Raw genomic sequence first — 23,169 nt, forward strand, 5'->3', positions numbered from 1 at the left:
GTGTATTAAAATTGGAAACACATGTGAACCTACAGCAGTAGGGAATTTTTGATAAGATTAAACATGTACCAGTGTACAATGAAATGCTGATAATAAAATGCGTTCTAGATAAGAATTGAGTTAGTACACACTATAGACTGTATCAACCCATGTATAATTACTTAGAGCATATAACAGAGCATATACACTACCAAAATTAAAACCAATTATGACCCCAGACATAAACTGTTGAATTACACGTTGTACAATACAACTTTCGAACTAGGTATTCATTTTCTTTAAACCTTGCGTTCAGTGCACTTTGCTTTCTTTCAAGAGTTCGTTACCAGACAAACATTATTTTTCAACCGTCTTTTATCAAATTGGTTTTAATTTCTTTCTTAAAATTTGTGCAAAAAATTATGTCAGTTCAAATACTTGCTGAATCTGTTATTTCTTTCGAGCGAACATTGGTTTATCAGACAGTGTTCGAAAACTTTGTTGTGCTGATTCAACAGAAGAGACAAGGTGATGTTTGGCAAACTTACCAGCACTGTTTGATACCTAAGCTTTTCATTAACGCAATTGCTTCTTTACCAGAGAAGACAGAACCAGCAGAATGCAGTGTTATTACATCAGGGGAACATTTACCTCCAAAAGCTTTGCCAACATTTCAACATTTTGACATGGAGTCATTACCTAACGACGTTAAACGAATTTTGTTTCGTTACGATTGCGACTGTGTGCCTCTGTTTGAAAACCAGTTAGGGGCTTATCAAGCTTGTGAAAACTTAGCTGACATGTGGGGCATAAAGTCATCACCTTGCTTCCCAGAAAATCAATCGCAATTGGATTCAGCCAGCTTGCCAGTAACACCAGCAGATGATCTGAGTCCCAGTTTGACGCCGACATCTAGTCCATTTTTCTTTGCGGGAATTCACAAGAACAATTCTACCGCTCTGCTCAGTGAAAACCAGTTTGATACAGCGTTACTTTCAGCTACACAATTTCAAACACCAGAACCAGCACGTGTTTTTGGTGTCACGGACACGCCAAAGATTTGCAATGCACCAAAGAGACGGCTACCTGAGAATTCTTGAATGGACTTATTTGATTGACTTGAAAAACTTTGATGAATCACCACCATTTTATATTGTGAGACGCTAACTTGATTTTGTTTCAATAAAGTGTGATGTCAACTTTTTGAATTTAACTTTTAATATCTGTTTTTGTAGATTTAAATCTGCTGAGCCAAAGAAATAATAATTTCGCAACTGATCAAGTTTGAACATGTTCAGAAAGGATTTTCATTATGACGTAAACATTCGTTTCCTAACAAACAGTCAATTATTGCAACTACTATGACGTGGTGTGTGAACTATATCCATAAATACAGTTCTCAATCTACGAAATTTTTGTTAGCATTGTATTAAAAATGAAATTTAAGAGATATAGCCATAAGTTAGAGTAAGCGGTATTGACGCTAATGACATGCTAACTTCATACCACAGCTGTAGCATGGATTGAATTCCAAATTCAATTCATAAGTTGAAGAAATGTTGAAAAAAAAGAAAAACAATCAAAGAAAATTTTCGAAAAAATACCTTTCAAACGTCAATTTTTGACACTTATCTCAAAAGATGCGCTCTTCAGCTTACACTAGAATCACCTCCCATTTGTTACTTGTGGATCAAGTGAAAGAAAAAGAGCACTTTGTTAAAAAAAAATAAAAAAAAAACTAAAAAAAAATTTTTTTTGACACATGACCTCTGACCTCTGACCCTAAAAAAGAGGGCTCCAAAAAATACTTGGGATGAAACTGATTGTTTAGTAAGCCTCAGCATACTCTAAAGTACGAAACATCTCATCACACTCGTCAAATTTTACTCATCCGTTATGGAGATAATTAGCCCCTAATTAGCGACTAATTAAGGGTTAATTAACCTAATTACTAATTACTGAAAAAAAAATTTCAAATTTTTGCAACGGATTTTTGATCACCGCTTGATGCCTGACATAATTGCTAATAAGCATCATCATCAAAAAATGGCTCCTTCACCGATTTTCAAAACATCTGGCAATCAATGTCACATTAACATCTGGCATTAATTAGCATATGAAGTACCCTAAGGAAAGATGTTAGATCGGCTTTCTTCACATCTTTGGACTTGATGGGTCCTCAGTGCAAATTTATCTCATAACAGCTGTCATCAAAAAAGGCCTCAGAAAAAAGACACATGTTTATGTCATGTAACTGTCATGTAATTGTTAATTAATGACTTGATTGACAGAAAAATAAACTTTTTTTCTGTTTATTTTTGAGCAATTTTTTCATATGGGTCCTATGTTTTTCGGCACGGGGAGCATTTTCGCTCATCACACTTAAGAACGTAGGACAACTCTAACCACCCGTAATTGAAAATGCATAAAATAGCGCATTTTATTACAATTTTAAAAATTATCATGTTTTTCCAGCTTCTCGAAAAACGTTTTTTGAAAAAAAATGACCAGCAATACTCTGTAGGGTTATTATGGTGATATTTTTTGGCAGAAGATTGCAATGGAGAATTGAAAACACATCTTTTTTCTCTCATAACTAACAAAATTTCGAAATAAAGGTAACCGCCAAAACCGACCAATAAGATTGCAGCATTTTGAAATTTTGAATTTCGCGCTCAGAAATTACGTTCATGCTACTATTTCGGCAACCTTAGTCATTTCCGAGTTATTCACTTGTTATCAAAGTTCTGCTAGAATTTGAAATTCGTCAAAACTATTAGATATGGTTTATTCGTGCAACTTCTGTTCCGCTACGTTTAGCACTCGTGGGAACCGTTCAAGACATCAACATAAATTTCATCCGGACGAAGTTGGCCTTCCTGTGTTTAACTGCTCCCTATGTGTGTTCAATTCGCGGAAACTGTCTGAATTGGAACAGCATATGCGAACCTGCCACTCGAATTTCACAAACTGCTGCCGATCGTGCTTCATGGGGTTCAATGATGCGCACCTGTTTGCGCAGCATATGAACTCCCTTCACTCGCTGCCTGTATTTGGACCTGAATACCAACCGAAAGAGGCTACAGCGGAGACAGCCTTCAACGGTGTGTTACAAACTTATGAAATTGTCAATAATACAGCTGACAGAGATCTTGAGAGCTTCATGCTCAATCAAAGATCTGCAATTGCAACGCTAATCGAGCAACGGCTGAGCCAAGGACCACAGAAAGTACAATTTGCGGTAAAAGTACAGTTATTGAAGCTGCACCAAGATGAGAACGCAACCGAAACGGAGGAGCGCATTGAAATTTATGCCAACTCTCTCATGACGCCCATTTACGTAGAGGGTCTCACAGACGAGTTGTACTGGAGCATGGTGGAGAAAATGATGGCTGTCTTGTCTACGTTTGCTTCATCTGGAAGTGGTTGGGTTGTTGAAAAAATAATCAAACTCGACATCAAATTTGCCCGCTACCGACCAATTCGCGGCTCATCCTATCTTGCCTTACCCCATAAGCTCGCAAACTGTCGCGGATTACTCAATATTCGAAACCATGACGATGCCAATTGTTTCAATTATTTCTTCGTGGCAGCGTATCATGCGTATCATGGAATCAGTCTTGATAGAGATGACAGGAACTATCATATTGACAAAACATCTCCAGCAACATATCAACAAGAAAACATTCACCAACCTGTAGGCGAGTTTGAAATGCCAATGGGATTTGAGCGAATGAAAGCCTTTGAAATCTTCAATGATGTGGCAATCAACGTCTTTGGTTACGATAAAGGACAACTTTACCCTCTACGAGTCTCCTCTTTTGAATCAGATTTTGTTATGGATCTTTTACTTCTTTATGATGCCGACATTTATCACTATGTTCTCATTACTGACCTTGTGAAAGTCGTTTGTAAAGTTAGAGACCTGAAATTCAGATTTGGTTATCGCATTTGCCGTAATTGTTTCTGGCTGTGCCGTGATGGACTGGAAAGCTATATTATTCATGCTGAAAATTGTTATCTAAATGCCCCTGCAGTTATTCAAATGCCATCACCAGATAAAAATGAATACAAATTCTCAAATTTTTCAGCCACGTGGTTTGTTCCTTTGGTCATTTATTTCGATTTTGAATCTTTTCTCCTACCCGTCGCTGGATGTGATGCAGCAACTGACCAATCATCAACTCGCGTGATTGAGAAGCACGAGCCATGTGGATTTGCTTTGGCAGTTGTTGATCATCACTCGAATGTACCCTATTTTCATCATGTGGACAGCTCAGAAGATTGTATGGGCAAGTTTGTTCGAATGCTGCATTCGTTAGCAAGGGACATACATGAGCGCAAAAAACAGTTTCCTTTCTACAACGGAAATCGGAGAAACTTGGACAAAAAGAGCGCTACACACTGTTGGATATGCGGAGAACAATTTGACGGTGAGCTTGACCCCGAGGAGAGCATAGATTTAGACCATTGCCATTTTAGTGGCCAATTCTTGGGCTGGGCACACAAAAAAAGTAATCGAGCGAGACGATATGTCAATTTTACGCCTGTGGTCGGTCATAACATACAAAACTATGACTTACATCACATTTGTCTTGCTCTGAACGAATGTGAGTCTACCACAATAATAAAAGTCATTCCGTCAACAGATGAGAAATACATATCAATGACATTCAGAGTTCTGATTGATACCATTACAACTCAAGAAGGAAGAACACAAAAAATTTACGAGTATTTAAGATTCATCGATTCGTTCAAAATGATGAACAGTTCGCTCGAAAAACTTGTAGAAATTTTGCCTGACACTCATTTCGATATCATGAAAGCAATGTTCCCCTCGGTTTCCGAATCAAACGCACACTTACTCAAACAAAAAGGATATTATCCTTATTCTTATGTATGTGATCGAACAAAGTTTTCTGAGCAATCTCTACCTCCCCTCTCAGAATGGCGAAATACATTAGAAGGCGGAAAATTGGCTGTTAGTGAAGAAAATTTAGGTCAAGCTAACCAAATGTGGAAGTTATTGGGGTGCAAAACTTTACAAGACTATCATGACGGATACCTTAAACTAGACTGCGCATTATTAGCCTGTGTATGTGAGTTTCACCGTGAACTTAGCTTTCGAACATACAAACTCGACTGCATGCATTTCTACACTCTCCCCAATATGGCAAAAGAAGCGTCACTAAAGATATGCAAGGCAAACATTGAGCTGATGACAGAACGAGAACATTTGGACATGATTGAACCAGCAATACGAGGAGGAGTAACATCTGTTTACGAAGAGCGTCATTTTATTGCAAATAATAAGTATTTATCGGATTACCGGCCCTCTGAGGAGTCAACTTTTGCGCTCTGTGTAGACGCAAATAATCTCTATGGAGGTGTCATGCAAATGGACATGCTACCAGTGGGGGAATTCGCCTTCAACGTAGAAATTACCCTTAACAAAATCCTCAATACCCCTAACGACGCTTCAGTTGGTTATTTTCTTGAAGTAGACTTAAATTACCCTGTTCACTTACACGATGACCACCGAGACTTCCCCTTGCCCCTACCAAAGAAATTGTTCAAGATGATTGGTTGGGCGAATATCAACTTGAGCTAAAAGAACAACACAGATTACCCAGCTCGAAAGTTAAAAAGTTGCTTCAAACGCTATTCGACAAAACGAACTATGTATTGCATTACAAACTGCTCAAATTATACGTTAGTCTTGGATTAATTGTTGCCAAAGTACACCGTGTCCTACAGTTCAAACAAGCGAATTGGTTAGCACCCTATATAACACTCAACAGTAATAAACGTCAAGCCGCCAGCAATAAATTCGAAGAGAACTTTTATAAGCTCATGAACAATGCAGTATATGGTAAGAATTGCGAATCGAAACGCAGACGAAGTAAGCTTACCATTGCACGAGATGCTGATCAAGTTCTGAGTTCCATTTCAAAGTTTGAGTTTGATCGGTTCATGATATTCGGAGATAACCTGGCCGCATTGTCCTTCCGCGCTAGAAAGATTTATTGGAATACCCAAACAATAATTGGAGCAACTATACTTGATCTGGCCAAGTATCAAATGTACAGTTTCCATTACTTCACAATGCGCGCTCATTTTGATTGTCGTTTGTTATATAGTGACACGGATAGTTTACTATATAAAATCCGGAGTACAGACTTTTATGAGGAATTAGCAAGAAAGCCCGCTTCAGTTGTTAGTGAATTCGATTTCTCCAATTATCCGAATGATCACTATTTATACAGTATGTAAAATAAAGGGTAGTCCTCAAGTTTAAGGACGAATTTGCAGGAGATTTTATTACGGAGTTTGTGTGTTTAAAGCCGAAACTATACTCAATACTCTCAAAAAGTAAGTATTCTTTGTCTTTTCTAATGCATGTTAGTTCTATCTTTAAATTACAAAGGTTGTTAGTAGGCTCCTGAATGGTATTAGTTTTATTATTATATACATAGGGGTTAATAAACATATAAAGACTTGATTAAAGGCTTTTTTCTCTTTAGGTTGTCGAAAACTTTCGGCTAAAGGAGTAACAAAGGCCGCTCAACAACGTCTCCGGCATGATGATTTCTTGAGCACACTGACGACAGGGAACGTGTTTCGCACTGAAAACACACGAATAATGTCCGATCATCATGTATTGGAAACTGTTACTACCAACAAAATATGCCTTTCAGCGTTCGACAACAAAAGGTTTATTCTACCCTGCGGAACAAAAACTCTACCCTTTGGACATTATGAGACCGTTGATTGTGGTGTGGATGAAATTGATTGGGGTAGTGATGATATTCAGTGGGATAATGACAGTTACTCAAACTTACTTCTCAGCTCTAGTCCAGAATGGGATAATGACTTTGTAGTGTCCCAAACTTCCTCAACAGCCGCTCTCTCAGTGCCAGACTCCACCACCAGCTCTTGGGAGACTCCCGACCCAGGATTAGTAGTAACTGAGCAGATAACTGAATCTGATATTGATACTGACGATATTGCAGATATTGACGCCAGTTCCAGTGAAAGCTCCTCTCCTGACAACCCCTTCATAAACTTTGAAGCTGAAGAAGCAAGCAGCAGCGAAGAAGAACCAGCACGCAAAATAAGACGGCGCTAATGCCAATTTAATTGAATGCAATTTTGGTGAAACTGCGTGCAGTAATACACAGTGTAAATAATTAATTTGTTTGGAGTGTTTAGTTTGGTTTCAATTCAGTCTTTTCTTACAAATCTAACAAACCGGAGAAAGGCGCAAAGGGAAAGGAATAAAAGCGGAAGAAAGCTAGTTTACATGTATCACGCACGGCCGTTGTTTTACATGTAGCGCCGCCAAGGATAACCCCCTATTATCACACGTATTAATTCGAAGGATAACCCCCCCCCCCCCCCCCCTATCTTAGTACCCTATTATCTTACTACTCATATGTGTTCAATTTTATGGCTACAAGAAGGAGGTACTGAAAACACTTTCCACTAGATGCACAGCGAGCTGAAAAGCTAGTATTCTTTTTATTTCTCAAGTTTGGTTTTTGGTCATCAAATGAACATCACCTTGTTTGGAAATTTCAGCCTGAACTGCGCGTATTTGGAAACAATAAATTTATGTGCAAACCACACAGTAACAAATCCAGTGAACATTGAATTGTAGGTCAATGAAACTCACCTTGAAATTATTAAGATCTCATTTTCTGATTAAAGACCGGTTGCACGCATCACTCAAACCTAAAAGCCTCGATGATGAACTTATGGACTGAACTGGTTTATTTTGGAATCATAGCAACACCCAAATCTTAGGTGCAAATGAAGAATTACTTCTTAATTGAAGGTTCATAAAGCATTTTTAGATTAACTCATTTTTTGAACTCGAGTATTAAATCGGTTGCCATTTTCAAAGAAGCTTGCTCAACCAAATATATTGGTAATGCAAATGTGTCAGCTGTATCATTCCAGATATCGTGACATGATTCATTGTACGTTTTAAAATGCAACTGTGAGAACACTGTGCAACGCACAAAAACATTCTAGCCTTTTTTGTTCACCTTTGTCGTGATTCAATCTTTTTTACAGGTTCGATTGCCAGACCTCTACAAAAAGTACGGTCCTAATCGAAAGCATATAAGCAAGCGTAGTTGGGTTACGCCAGTTTGGAGCAACACATTCCCAAAATTTAAAGATTACTCAGAAAAGTACCGTCAGAACACCTTGGTCCTGGCAGTCATTAAAGTAGAGCTTAATTGATTATAGGTTTGACAAGTCACTCTTCGTGTTATAGTACCTAACCACAGTCATGGTGCTGTTTCCAGTCCAAAATGAGTTGGGGACAGCCAGAGGACAACAGGATATAATTCAGCAGACTAGGCACCATTTCAGAACAAAAGGAACTGCTTGTCACTCACACAAAAATGGACCATTCAAATATTTGCATGTAAAGGTTTGGAATATCATTGTTTTGAATGTCATCTTTTCCAATGTCATCGTTAGTTTCGTTAACTGGGTAATTGTGTTGTAATCTAATTCCACAAATTTTGTTGCTATTGCAATGGGTTTTTTCCGGGGAGGGGTTCTTCCGGGCAATTTCCTCGAAGCCAAAACTCGGGGCTACACTCATGACCAAAACTCGGGACCAAAATCAATACAATTGCAAAAAGTTGAGCTGAGCTTCACAACTCGAAACGATAATCAGCTCAAAATTGTCCAATTAAAGAAAACAAGTTTCTTCACTAGTTGAGATTGGAAACTTTATTCAGATAACTACCATATACTCCGCTGCACCTCCCCCCTCCCTCTCCCCTCCCTTAGTGGGCATATGACTTCGTCACCCACGAACGTGATATTTTTTAAACACTATTAGAAGCTACTTTTTAAATGATTCGTTCCTGGGAGTAAGAAACGAATGTCATTTCACAGATCAAAGCAGTTTTTTATACAAGGATCAAATATCAGTCTTTTTCCCAACAAAACACGATATGTTATGGTTAATTATGACTATTCCCAGAGCACTATGCTGTCATAAATCTGTAAGTTTCTACAATTAATTACATTACAATTAATTACACGTGTTAATATAACGAACTAAAGTTGGGAAATTGCTCCAAACTATCAATGAGTCGAGCTTTCGCATACTTTTTAATGAATCTTTTAAAATTTCCAATATCACGTTTGTCCACGCAGCTTAGCATGCGGGCATGCTAACATAAACACACCTGAACACATTAGAAAATTCGGGTCTTTCTCACTATAGCCCCCTCCCCCAGCTTAGTGACCATAAAACGTGTGGACCCAACTACCATAATGGGGGCTATAGCGAGTTTCGGGGGGGGGGGGGGGAGGAGGGAGGTTTATAATGAGAAAGACCCACACATTCTACCAAAAGCATGCATACCCGAGATGAACATTCTTGGTAACCATACAAAGATCATTTATGATTCCATAGGCATACAAAATTTCTTAGTATGATCTTGCAAAGATTACTAAGATTCATATATGATCTTTCTATGATTACTAACATTCATACATGATCTTTCTCTGATTACTAAGATTCATACATGATCTTTCCATGATTACTAAGGTTCATATATGATCTGACCAAAATTATATATGACTAAGTATGATTACTAAGAATCATTTATGATTTAGTATGATTACTAGGATTCTTTTATGGTGTTCATCCTGAGTAACAAAGAACTCAGATACCCCTCCAGAACACCAAAATCCCATGTATCAAAAAGAGCATGCACAAAGAACATACCCGGCAGATTGCCGGAAAATAGCCGCCGTTGATTCCAATAAGCATGATTAGGATTGAAATAACAGAAGATATTGAAAAAAAAAGATTTTTGTACAAAAACATTTTTTTAAGTCCGATTTATTTTGATGGCATTTCGTGGTTGAACATACTTCTGTTTCTTAGAGAGAGGCTACAGGGGCTCCTATCAATAACAATAAGCATTAGAGATGGTAAATAAGACTTATAGGAACGCCGTTCAAATAGCGGGCATCTAAAATTGGGCTTTATGGGTTTATCCCGTTTCTATTTCTGACATCCATTTTTGTACTAACTCTGTTCATTTTGAATTGCTTTGCTGAGCAACTGATGTTCAAAATCACTTTTAGCAGAATGAGAGAAGAGAGAAACTAGCCTAGAGAAGTCAAAAAGATTTCACGCAAAATGTTGAAAAGGCGGCAAAATGAGGTAAAGCGAAACATTTTTTTATTCGACGAAGTAAAAAAACATAGCAGGACAAGTCCTGACGTACAATTCAAAGAATTTTCATTGACTAAATAGAAAAACTAGACCTACAATGGACTATGAGTGAATTGAGAAAACCATTTCAAAAAAATCAGATAAAAAATAAGAAAAAAACAGAAAATCAGTGTCAAAATGCCGCATGTGAACTAAAAAACCACTAGCGAGAAATGAAAATTTAATTCAAACAAAAAACTAGGCCTAGAATGAGCTGTGAATGGATTGGTAAAACCATTTAGAAAATAATCCGATCCAAAAAATCGAAACAACAGTAAAAATTAGAGTGAAATTGCCGCATGTGAACAAAAAAACCACTACCGAGAAAACGAATTTTTGTTCAAACATCGTTTTCTCACTCTACTTTAAAATTAGAGCAACAAAATTCACGCCGCAAAACCACTCGCTTTTTCACTCCACTTCCTGTTTCGGCGTGACCAAAATCACTACTCCAATTTGACTTCAAAAATCATGAAAATGTGTGAACAGATCTTAAAAAAAAAAGACAGCGCCCCAATACAATTCAAATTCTTTGAATTGTAAAAAAAAAAGGAGCGCTATAATAGCCGGCTGAGAAGATGAGGGCGGCTATTAAACAGCTCAATTCTCATTTAAACTTGATAATAAATTTGCTATCAACTGACACTAAAACAGAAAGTGTATTGGAGCAATTTCAGTTTCTTTAAATTTTTAAATTTGAAAACGTTTTTGAGGTTTTTCACGTTTTATTCAATTACTTTTATTGGGCAAACAGTTTTGCAGGTGAAAAGTTTTAATTAATGTATGTCGTCATACATTCGCCGAGTGAGATCAGCAATTGTTGTGTCTGAGCGTGCACCAGATTCCACCACGAATGTCCGGATGGTAGCGGTGATGTTGCCAGCACATTGGGGACACCGGACCACAAAAGAGGCACAATGGCTGCAAAGACACCAATGGCCGCAATCAACTACCTAAAACAAGGTGAAAAAGTGAAAAACATTATCACAACAAACTAACGCCGGAATAATTGCTCTCGAACTATAGGCGATGGCTCAACTTTACTGGCTGGGGGGGGGGGGGGGGGCGAATTCGATTAATACTGAGGATTATTTCAACTCTGAATGTCCCTGTCACAAATTCGATCACTCACCTGAGCGCTGATTGGCTCCTCCAGACACTGCAAGCACCGACCGAGTGTTTCTTCCAGTTGCAGTGAGGGAGGCCACTTTGGTGGTTTTGGGTTGGTTGTATCACTTGATCCCTCCTCCATACCCCCTTGCTGGCTATCTGAGCTGCTGTTGCTTTCGGTCGGAGATGAAGAACCACCGGTGGATCCATGTCGAGGAATATCTGCATTTTGCGCATACTTCCTTGTATAATTCTCCTGGACCTTCGCGAGCAAATGGGAAGGGCTCCTTTCAATTTCGCTGCTTAGATTGGGATGCTTTTGTAGAATTCTGGCGGCCGTTGAGTGAACCAGTTTTGGTGGGAAGCCAAGACTCACAATTGGTGTCGTCCACTTTTCGAATGCATCCAACTGAGCAGCCGTTAAAAAGATAATCGTATCAATTTTACTTTCCGCTGAAACACAACGCTCGTTGTCATTTAAAAGCATTAATTAACTTACACATTTATCACAAGCATTGATAAAAAAGATTTCATTGCATACCTAGAGCTGTATACACCCTAATACTGTAAGATACTGGCTACGGTTTTGCCTGACACTAATGCTCACATATTAAACTGACATATGCGATGAATTAATTGAGCATCACAGGAGCAAATTTGAGAACAATATTCCTTAGTACGAAAAATCCTAAATGCCTAGACACCTTATTATAAAACCGTATTAAAGTTATTACATACTTGTTAACATCGATAATGGCCCTATCATTATTGCCAAAACTAAACATGAAAAAAGGTCGAAAGCCAAGAATTCCAACCAACTTCTCAAAGCTGTCTTCACATCTGTAGCTTTAACATTGAGTGCTGGTTTGCCTGCTTTTTTCAGAGCAATGTTCCGTATCTCAATCGCATACTTGAAGTAATCGGGGCCTTTGACCCGAGCCACAAATTTACACACAGGGGAACAGCTTGCATGTTCAATCATCATATCGACAGCTGGCATTGTATTCAGCATAATAACTGGACAATCAGAGCATTTGAGAACTGGTTTTGAATACCTGTCATCAAACTCAAAGCCAGCATATGCACAGTTGATGGCTGACACTCCTTTCGAGTCCATATCGTGCCAAGTTCTAAACAACAAACAAATATTCTTTTTGCTTTGAATAAAAACGTTTTCTTTATGCGAACAAACTAATGCTTTCATCAAGAATTGTCCATTTTCCATAAACGAGTACCCTTTTCATATGGAGCTATCATTTACTCTAAAACTACTTCGAAAATCATGCCAAAACCTTCCATGTTCTCTTCGGTTTTAACTTATGATACAAAGGCTCAACAACGATACAGTGATCATAGAAAATGTCTGAGTTCATAATTGTCTGCATGTAAATATATTGTACACAACGTCGTTAAAGACTTCTTAACGTGGTAACTTGTCGATTTCTTAACCTGCATCAAAAATATATTCCATTTCCCAGCGTGGATTTATCTTATAATCCTCTTATATATTGCGTCACTGTTTTTGCAACTTTACATGTTGAATGTCGACATAGCTCTAGACACTAGATACAAAAACACACAGAATGCAACCTACACATTATTGCGACATAGTGTTCTGAAAAACAAATGTGCGTTTGCAAATTTCAATCAAAATCGACGTCAGCAGCTCCAGGAACAAAAAAGGACAATATTTGCAAAACAGCACATTGAAGACTGCCACGGAATGAACTATTTTAAGATTTATTATTTATTCATAACAAAAGGAAAAGGAAACAAAAGTCACAGATGTTTGTATTGCGACAGAATTTAACAAAAACTATTTATACTCATAGCAAATAGTGCCTGGATCAGCTGCCTTTTTAGTCTCAACGTTCAAAGTAAGCCTTATTAAACCACCAATGAGCTCGCAATAAAAGTCCTTCAGCTGATCCATTGGTCCAGTTCATTCAGCAAGCAGGACAAGGAGTACTTAAAAAGACAACCGGTTCCCTTTCATCTCTCAGCTTCAATTCATACTTTTTGCATATTCAAAATACCGGCATTCAAATAAGTTCGGCCGACTGCCCGAAAAATCTGCCATTGACTTCTTTTTTTAGCTCAATTGGCATTGAGCCAACACAGTGATTAAAGAATTGAAGCGGGCAAAAAAAGGACATGTTTTCAACAGCGTCGAAAACATGAAGAAATTTGGGCTAAAAAATCAAGTCATTTGAGATGAATTCTATATAGTCGTATTATTAAATAAAATCCTAGCCATTCATTTTCACTAGAGGTCATTTAAATTTGAATTATGTGAGTTGGTACAGCAAAAAATTTCAACATAACGTATTACCGACGAACGCATTGCAATCAAACGACAGGCGAAGGTTTGGCTTCAGCAGTAGCTAGTTCCAGCTTAGGAATAGGAAGGCCACCCACATTGAGAAGGGTAGACACAGGAGGAATAAAAAATATTTAGTCCAGAACAACCAGAAGTCAAATTGCCTTCAAACCTTGAAGTTCTCCTTCCTCGGCAGCTTCAAAAATCCGAACACTCAGAGCCTGCGAGAACTTTTAGAGAGAGAGAGAGAAGAGCTACGCAGAGACTTAATGCCCTAGGGCTTTATGAGTTTATTCTGTTTCTTTCGAAAAGTCAAACTGGTTTAAGTGAGCGAAGAACATTATGGTGGAAAAAAATATTCTTGAAAATCGCTGCAAAAGTCAAATCGCTCAAAGAGCGAAAAACCGATCTGCAACAAACACGGTACAGCAAAAAACTTATTAAAAATAGCTGGCAGATTGATAGAAAATAGCCGCAATAGCTTCGCAGATCTACAGTCTGTGAAAGACCAAACATAACCGACTAACGTCGGGCGAATTTCTCTCAAACGACCGGCGAGCGTTTGCTTCGTCAGTAGCTAGGCACGGTTTAGTGAGGCTAGCTTTAGCTTAATTGAAGGGGCATAAGGGAGTGCAACGGGGGGGGGGGGAGTGGCGCACCGGGGGCTGATGGGGTGGCAACAGTGGGGGGGGGGGGGGGGGGGGGGGGGGAGGTGGTCAATCTCTATGAACCGCCCTTCGCACCATAAGTATAAGTCTCCAGAACAGATTCTGTGAATCGCATACTTGAAGACTAGTGAGCTGAAAGCCTCTAAGAGCACACACTTAATGCCCGCTGGGGTGCTACCTCTTTATCCCGTTTTCGCGGACCAAAAAAAGACCGACAGGACTAATACAATTGCTACAAACTTCGTTTGAGAGCAATTAAAACAATTTCCGACTAAACGCTGAGACATTAAATTTTGATTAAGAATCTGTATAACTTACTGCTGCTCCTATTAGGTGCTCTCAAATAACCTTGTATTAGAGTGACATATTTACTTGACTTTATCTCTTTGAATTTTTGAGAGTTCGGTAAGTCACGTGTGGACCAAAAACTTCATCACGCGTATGAACAAAAAAATCGCTCCAATACGAGTGAAAAATGACGCCACGCAAGCAATTCAATTGAAATTACAAGAACAAATGAACAAAAGCAGATTTGAATTGATTGTGACGTCATATGGTTGTAACAAAAACTTTGACGACGAGAAAAACCAAAAGAATGCCAATAATAGCCCCAGCTATCACTGTGCGACAATTAAAATGATTAAGTAGACTACAAGAATTGCTCAAAAATTTGTTTGCGAGCAATTTGAAAAACGGTTAATCATAATTAATTTATATAGCGCTCAAAAATAATTCCCAATTTTGTACAATGCATACGATTTGTATTCAATAAAATATTAAGTACAATCGCCATTACAGCACAACTTCAAAAATTGCCAGCCGTTTGAGTTGAGATCTGCTTGAGTACATAACGCACTTTAAAAATTGAGTCTCCTTTAGAATCTTATAAAACCTGGCAGTCGACCCAAAATATTTTTAAAGTAACATTGAATTTGTTGTGGAAGGAAACCGAACGCATAAATTTCTACCTTCATTTCGACAAACTTATTGTTCACTTAAGCTTGTGGACGGCACCCGATACTGTGTTCTGTGGTCCCATAAAATAGTTATAAAATTTCCTCCAAGTGAAAGAAAGATCCCATTTAATGAATTTCCAATAATTTTCTTCGCTTTTTGAAAAACTGAACAATCTGAAAAAAAAAATTAGCTAAAGTGCAAAAATCAAAGCAGGGGTTTCCAATCCTATTGTATCTGAATACTTTTATCACGATACAACAATCGATTAAACAGACTAGAAAGAAAAAACGCACAGAAAAATACAAAAATATCTGATTCAATTCGGGCCAATCGAATTAAACAAAACTTAATGATTCTTCAAAAACACGCGACCAGCTACCTTTACCCCGCAAAATCTTTGCAAAACAACTAAACACAAAGTGGAAAACCCTAATGATAATCCAATATGATATCAACTAGTTCCATAATATTACACATGTTGGTCGGTGATGATCCGGAAGAAATGTCCGTCTCAACAAATAGCGACTGGTATATCGTTCTTGAAAATATAAAGACATAAAGCGTGCCGCGTCGGTTAAAATTGCTCTCGAACGACAGGCGGAGTAGCCTAAATACAAGAAAAATATTATTCTGCAAACATAACATACTAGCGTCGCGCGAATTGCTCTCAAACTGCTGGCGAACGGTTGGCTTCATCAGTATCTATACGCGGCTTAGGGAAGATGCACTGGGGTCGAATGCTGCGCTACAGGCGGAATGAGGTGGTGGAGTGCACGAGGGGGGTCAAAAAACAGCCCTTCACACCATGAATAGATGACTCAACAGTTTCGCTGAATTGCTTTCTAGAGACTGGTAAGGCATAAGGCTCTAAAAGAATTGCTCAGCGACTCAATCCCCTTCGGGCTTTAACTATTTATACGAAATGTCAAATGGTCAGGCAAATGATCCAAAAGTCGGTAGTAAGAGAAATCGCATAAAAAGACCAGCAGAGATTTAATTACCAAATACCAGAAGGACTAGCATAATTGCTTAAAACTTAACCTGAAATGCTGGAAAAAATTTGCTTCAATTCATGTATGGTTTCGAAACGCAAAACTGTCTGTCAAAGCTTGTAAAACAGGAACGTCTTTGAAAGCTTAGCCCCCCCCCCCCCCCCCAACATCAGCAGCTCAAATAAGCAGCAACCGTTAGAGAAGTCGACCAGCACTTAATAGTCCACAAGTATGGACGCCTCTAAGCGGCAGAGCTACGAGCGGACAACCGCTCGCAGGATCCATGCAGATTGTACACAGACTGCCAGAAACGGGTTATTACGGCGGGATCAGGCAAGCCCAATCTCTCTGGTTCCTAGTATGCATTTGACTGGGAATCACATTTGCCCTGCTTCTCATCCTCGTCGGCATTGAAACAAACCCCGGCCCAACGCCTTGTGCTATTTGTCACCGTAGCAACTGGAATCAATACGGCATCTGGTGCGGCCGCGGAGGATGGGTTCGCCGAATTGCACCAACTTACAGTCCACAGAGCAATGGAGTGCAAGATAAAAGAATCAAATACAAGGCAAAGTTTCCCCACTCACGACAACACACACCTCAACATTCTTCAACTGAATCGTAATGGTCTCAAACAAAACTAGACATCAAAGACTGGATGCAGAAAACTATCATCCAAATAGCTGCCATCCACGAGACCGACCTCAATGAAAAATCCACCCTCAAAAGCCCACCTGGCTACTGCATAATCCAAGATAATAGTCCCAAAGAAAGAGGCAAAGGTGGAGAGGTAGCTTTTATCATTCAGGACAGAAATCTGTTTCAAGAACCTAAACTTAAGACTTCTGACAAACACCCTGAAGTCCAAGACATATAACTCACCGCAGGCGGTTCTATGACATCAAACTTGTGAACACCTACATACCACCTTCGTCTAGTTGTCATGCAGGATACAAAACATCAATCAGTAAACTACTGGAGTTAGATAACTGAATTATTGGTGATTTCAATGCTCATAGCACTCTATGGCCCTCGAAACTACCCAAAGACATAAGAGGAAACAAAAATGCAAGTGGAATAGACCTCTCTAATAATGTAGTTTTTAAAAGAAAAAGCCAGCGCAAGAGTAACTGATTCTTGTAAAAGCTCCCCGGACATCAGTCTCGCCAGCTCAAGCATAGCAATGAACATCGACTGGCCCACGGAGCACGCATTTGGCTCGGACCATTTACCAATATTTCTCCATCACCGGTGACCTCATCACACATACAACACCATAAAAAACTTTCATCAACTTCCACAAAGCTGACTGGGCAAGTTTTAAAGACTACATTGAACTAAAACTGAAGAAACAACGAAGGCCAACAAAGTCTACCACGCGAAAAAGACCTCAAGGAAAGCTATAAATGCAGCGGCTGACAGGCATATCCCAAAAGCAAGACTTAAAACAGCTGCTGCCAATTTTCCCAGCGAAGCACCAAAGCTCTGAAAACAGATGAATTTCAAAGAAAACATCCAGGAGAATTAAATAATGCAAATGAACCATGAAATAAACAAACCTGTTTCAAGTCAAAAGCGCAAAAAAAGGATCGAGTTTGTACAAACACTTACAGAGGAAACTGCTCAAGTAACGCAAAATCACCTGCAAACAGCCATTTAATTTGACGCTAAGAAAACTACTCATCAAGACTCAAGGAAATGCGCCAATTTCAACAATACACTCCACTAAGAAAAATGACAAACAGAAAAATACACTAAGAACAATACGGAAACTGAAAATAGAGGGCAGAATGTTGAAGTGAAATACAGTGAAAGAAAGAAGCTATAAGAGTTATAAGAAAAGTAAGGCGCTGGGCCCAGATAGAATAGCGCCAATCCACTTACACTATCTAGTCCCCAGAGCACTGAGATACTTCACTGACACCATAAACCTTTCTGTAAACAGTGCAGAAATCCCGAACACCTGGAAATGTGGCCGAATTATACCCCCACACAAGCCAAGAAAACCCTTAGACGAATCTAAAAGCTTCAGACCAATTGCACTCCGCTCCCTCATTGCAAAACAAACAGAAAAACTCTTACTAAGTGACTTTATAGAATATCCACTAAAAGAACATCAGCATGGATTCAGATCTGAGCAATCCACAACAACAGCTCTCAATATTGTCACTAACAATATACAGAAAGACCTGAATCAAAAGAAATCCTGACCTCACCACCGCTTTCGACAAAGTTGATCACAACTTACTACTAAAAGACATACTCGAGTCACCACTACCGAATAGAAAAAAAAGATGGGTAGTTTCATACCTACAGGGCAGGTTTTCTTACGTAGAATATGACAATAAAAAATCAAACTGGAGAAAAGTCAAACGTAGTCCCCCAAAGTGGTGTATCATCGCCAATGCTCTTCAACATCTATATGATCAAGCTGCGTCTATCCTCAATAGATAAACATCACGTCTTACGCTGATGATATAACTATTAACAAAATCTCTCACAGGTTGAAAAATTAAGTAACATGATAACTCCATACCTAAATACTTTACACGACTTGCTAGAATCAACAGAACTTAAGTTATCTGCTGAAAAATCAAGTGCAACGTTCACAAACTGGAGCAAGGCCAAATTTGGCCCACACCTCAATATCAACAATTCACCAACACAAGTAAAGTCCAAAGTGGAAGTACTTGGTGTTACCTACGATAGTATGCTCAATTTTGGAGAACATGTAAGAAACTCCAAATAGAAATTACAAAAGCGCAATAACATACTGAAAGAGATTGCTGGTCGCAACTGGTGCTGCACAAAAGCGACACGCTACTGAAAGCTATCGGTCAGAGTGCCCTGAACTACGGTGCTCAATCTGGGCTTCCACAATCAGCATAACAAACTGGAACCACTTGCAAACGCAAAACATTGCCCTTCGCACAACTGCTGGCTGTGTTAATATTTCTGACATCAATGACTTACACAATGAGGGTGAAATGCTGCTTGTTAAAGCTCACACAGAAACGCTAGCAGGGCGGATTCTAGCCAGCAGTTATCAGAACAATCGTGCTGATCATAAAACAACCTTTTCAAACAGTTTTCGTCCGATGAGACCGACACTAGATGATCTTATAGGGACCACGTGAAACAACACACAATAAAGAGATATTAAATCGCAAAGAATACAAAAATGCTCTCGAAATTATCCACCAACACACGGTCTATACTCAGTTGAACAAAGACAGCAAGCAACTAGGTACACTTCTACCAAAGATAGCAGAACAACAAACGCTGCCACGAATTGCACGTATCCGATTAGCACAACTGAGAACTGGATATTGTCCCCTGCTAAAATCTTACTTGAGTAGGATCTGTGACAATGTTGATAACCACTTTCCCAAATGTGATGCAGCACCAAATGACGTAAACCACATTTTCAACTGCATCAAGAACACCACAGACCTGAAAGTGATTGACCTGTGGGAAAGACCGGTAGAGGTAGCCAAATGGCTGGACTTAATACCATCAGTCCTACTCAACCAAACTGCACAGAATAATCCACCTTCTTTTCCCTGATGTTAACGATGCCCCTCCTGGTCCCCATAACCCGGGGATCGCATGTCATTAATCATGGCGTAGATGCAGAAAGGCCACCGCACAACAAGCAAGTTGTGGATAGGCAGTCGCACACTTCTACTAATATAACTATTCTTATTATGATACAAATGCAACTAGGGTGCCAATTAAAAACGGCAATAAGCGCCTATCCCGCTTAAATTACCTGCGAATTGCAGCTCTGTGTGACAGCTACAAGAACAACAACAACAACCAGCACTTGATGAAAACATTACAGACCAAACAATTGTACATCATTGACTAGATTTGGAACTGATAAACAAAATTTGTATTGATTGACATCATATATGACTCAATTTCTTTTTCATTACATGAATTTTGCCTATTATTTTTTGCACATTCACGTTGTTGACCAACGAATCACTTCAGTTATTTTTCTTATACTCAACGTTGCAGATTGCAACTTTTGCAAATCATTTTGCAAAGTAAAGATGAATCAGAACGTATTCAAAAACTGTCGATCAAGGCGTGTGAAGGTGAACCAAAACAAGCTTAGACAAGATACGGTTAAAATGATGGCAGAATTTCGAGACAATAAATTTAGTCTGACTCATACAGCTTTGTCTCACCGGAGATCAACTTCAGATAGTCGCAATAAAAAGGATATTAAGTTTTATAATTGAGATGTATTGCATCGACATTAGTTGCCGATATAATATTGTGCAATATTGTTCAAGTTGCCATATAATATTGTTCAAGTTGCCGATAAACTTCAGTTTTGCATTCCAGTTTTCCGAATTTTCGGAATTCATCGAGAGCGCTTTAGAGTCAATCTAAAAACGTTGACAAGAATTGTAAAAACTCAAAAATAAAGTAGAAAAATGAAGCTCGCAAGACATACAACTCCGCTTATTTTACTGAGCCTCGGTAGTCACAGCATGATTTTTTGCTATCTACTTTGCATAAAACGTCGCATTGTGAATTCATTGTTTTACAAAAGCTTCAAAGAGTTAGATCCGCACACGAATTTTGAATACTTGGTAGTCAGTTGTTATAAAACTCTTGATATTACAAAAAAAAACTGCGGAGGTCATATAATAATGTTCAAGTCTCAAGCTTTAAAAATGGTCTTATATCTAAAAATGGTCTTACGGACTTTATCTCTTAAAGCCTGCAATTTGAAGCCGTGTAAGAAAGTGAATTCTTGCAACATTGCCCTGCCACACAGTAAAAATCATCTAACGCAGAGTGAACAAAAGGCCGTTTTCTACGTTTCTCAAATTGCTTTAATGAATTGCCTTCAACTTATCAAAGTTTTCAAATTGTTTTGATTCACTCATGCAAACTTGATAATTCTCAAAATACAAACAGATATTAGCTAAGCTTCTCTGAAAAAACGCGCATTACTTTTAATCAAAGTGAGATTAAATTTCCTAACCTTTAAAAACAATTTCAAGGCCGGCAATAATCTGGTGTATTCGAGCATTTAAATTAATACCTTTAAGATAACTGATCAAACAAAAGTTAGATCACGCTATAGCCATCGTCGGCAGTCCAAATGAACCATTGACAAAATGTAATAATTAGATTAATATATGGAAACTGAAACAATCACATTTCATGTGGACAACAATTGTAGTATTTTTCCGAATATTTCAGTAGCTAACCTGAAAGTAATTAATCTTGAAAAGAAGCCACCATCTAGTATCCTCTGCTGTGGCTCATCATTTGTCTCTTCTTCGTCGTCCGAGTCGCGTCCTCTCGTACGACTTGGACTCGGGGCATCGTCAATAGACGACAGTAGCTTAAACCCAGACCAAGCATTATTTTTCGTAACGTCGTTCTGAACGCAATCAAGTGTTTTGACAAAATGTCTTTATACGGCAACCAAAAATTTGTTGTAAATGTTCTAAAAAATTTGAAACGGGTTTTATTGTAGCAGAATTATTATAAACGGTGTTTGCACTGCAAACGTTCTAAAATCTATGATCAACTGGAAACCAAAAATAACGACAGAACTAGTTGAAAAAAAATTTCGTTATAATTTTCATCATAATTAACGTGCACTCTTACTTTGGGTTCTGACTGTTGTTCCAGTGGGACATTGGATGCCTTGCCATTGAGGAATGGACATCCGGTTGACTTGACAGAATGTAATTCAAACACAGTCTGCCATGCTGTCGGTATTATTGAGAATCCACACGCGTAGCATTGGACTCTCTCCTTCTCAGGAAGATAAAAACCACTTTTCGCTGAAATACGTCAACTTTGTTCGAGGATAATAGCAAGTATCAAACTTAGATGCTACAAGCCAAACATTACAATTTAACTGACTGAAATCATGTTAAGGACGCGTTGCGTTCGACTGGCTGAGTAAATAGATTCTTAAAAAAATGGCAATATGCTAATCGATTCACTATTCATTTTCCAGGAAATGTCTGAATTTACCGGAAAAATGAAAGTCAGTTGTTGCAATGTTCAATGAGCCAACTAGCCCCATACTCAGGGTCCTCTTGAATAAAAAACGCGTTCACAATTAGCAACTCTTAACAGGATAGGCTATAGCAACTCTCATATTAACTCACTCACTAGTTATTATTATCATAAACTCTATGAGATCAAAAATGCGTACCTAAAATTTGGAAGTGCTCCATTTTCTGCTCAGCAAATGAGTTTAGTCTCTCGAATTCAAATCTCCATTTTGAAGTTTCCAGCTCCACTTTAGTCGCAATTCTGTCAGATTCGTTCTCCAATCTCGTTGAAAAATGGGATTCCTCCTTCATGGCGTATTGATCGTCACTCATTGGCCAATCTTCGCCATTATTTGAAGCTACACTTTGCATATGCAATCGGACAACGTCGCATTGAGGTCTAAATTTCTTGTGATAAAATACAATATCCGCGGATACAGTTTTTGTTTTAAATCCACATAATGAACATTCGATTCTTTTGAGGTTAAAGATGTAGCCCAATTTTGCTAATTCAACTCGGCTGAAACTCGTATTTTGGGGAAAAACGGCAAAACTGGCCAGGCGTTTCGTCAAACCTTTGTGTTGCGTATTTCTAAATAAGGAAACAAAGTAATCCATTCGTAGTTCTAAATTTTGCGTAAAGAGAGTAGCAAAAATAATTTATCCAAGATTAAGACTGCAAGAATTTTTATCCAACAACACTATTTGTTAGAAACAGTAAGCTTATTTATGACTGGCTTATACGCCCATATCATAGTCTGTACCTCAACAATATCTACACTAGTCAACTCAGGAAAGGTCAATAATAATTCGGCCCATAACATGGCTCTCATTTTTTTACTCGGATGGA

The 23,169-nt window shown here is 38.5% G+C and overlaps 3 protein-coding genes across 4 annotated transcripts in view; 1 reads left to right on the plus strand and 2 right to left on the minus strand.

Annotated features, from left to right (window-relative positions):
- Positions 1-23,169, minus strand: part of LOC142343196 (COP9 signalosome complex subunit 2-like) — a 508,192-nt gene that overhangs the window by 411,149 nt on the left and 73,874 nt on the right. The window lies entirely within an intron of this gene.
- LOC142343086 (uncharacterized) lies at positions 2,969-5,590 on the plus strand. Its single transcript, XM_075394772.1, has one exon. The coding sequence runs from the start codon at positions 2,969-2,971 to the stop codon at positions 5,588-5,590; it is 2,622 nt and encodes an 873-aa protein (XP_075250887.1).
- LOC142343192 (baculoviral IAP repeat-containing protein 7-like) lies at positions 10,897-23,003 on the minus strand. Of its 2 annotated transcripts, none has more exons than XM_075394918.1 (6): positions 22,481-23,003; positions 21,922-22,100; positions 21,516-21,691; positions 12,164-12,474; positions 11,367-11,797; positions 10,897-11,187 (listed from the first exon to the last, which is right to left on the minus strand). In XM_075394918.1, the coding sequence occupies exons 1-6, from the start codon at positions 22,935-22,937 to the stop codon at positions 11,011-11,013; spliced, it is 1,731 nt and encodes a 576-aa protein (XP_075251033.1). In that variant the 5' UTR covers positions 22,938-23,003; the 3' UTR covers positions 10,897-11,010. The 2 variants fall into 2 exon arrangements, with proteins under 2 accessions (XP_075251033.1, XP_075251034.1); XM_075394919.1 differs by having other exon boundaries at positions 21,516-21,652; positions 22,481-22,999.

Source organism: Convolutriloba macropyga, chromosome 7 (genome assembly GCF_964194025.1).
Source record: "Convolutriloba macropyga chromosome 7, txConMacr16.3, whole genome shotgun sequence".
NCBI classification, from domain to species: domain Eukaryota; kingdom Metazoa; phylum Xenacoelomorpha; order Acoela; family Convolutidae; genus Convolutriloba; species Convolutriloba macropyga.

Excerpts from the sequence above, each read along its gene's own strand:
- LOC142343086 (XM_075394772.1), top strand. The coding sequence starts at position 2,969 with ATGGGGTTCAATGATGCGCACCTGTTTGCGCAGCATATGAACTCCCTT.
- LOC142343192 (XM_075394918.1), bottom strand. The coding sequence starts at position 22,937 with ATGGATTACTTTGTTTCCTTATTTAGAAATACGCAACACAAAGGTTTG. Across the intron at positions 22,101-22,480 it reads GGAGCACTTCCAAATTTTAG|CGAAAAGTGGTTTTTATCTT; the intron begins GTACGCATTTTT and ends GACGTATTTCAG. Across the intron at positions 21,692-21,921 it reads AACAACAGTCAGAACCCAAA|AACGACGTTACGAAAAATAA; the intron begins GTAAGAGTGCAC and ends GATTGCGTTCAG.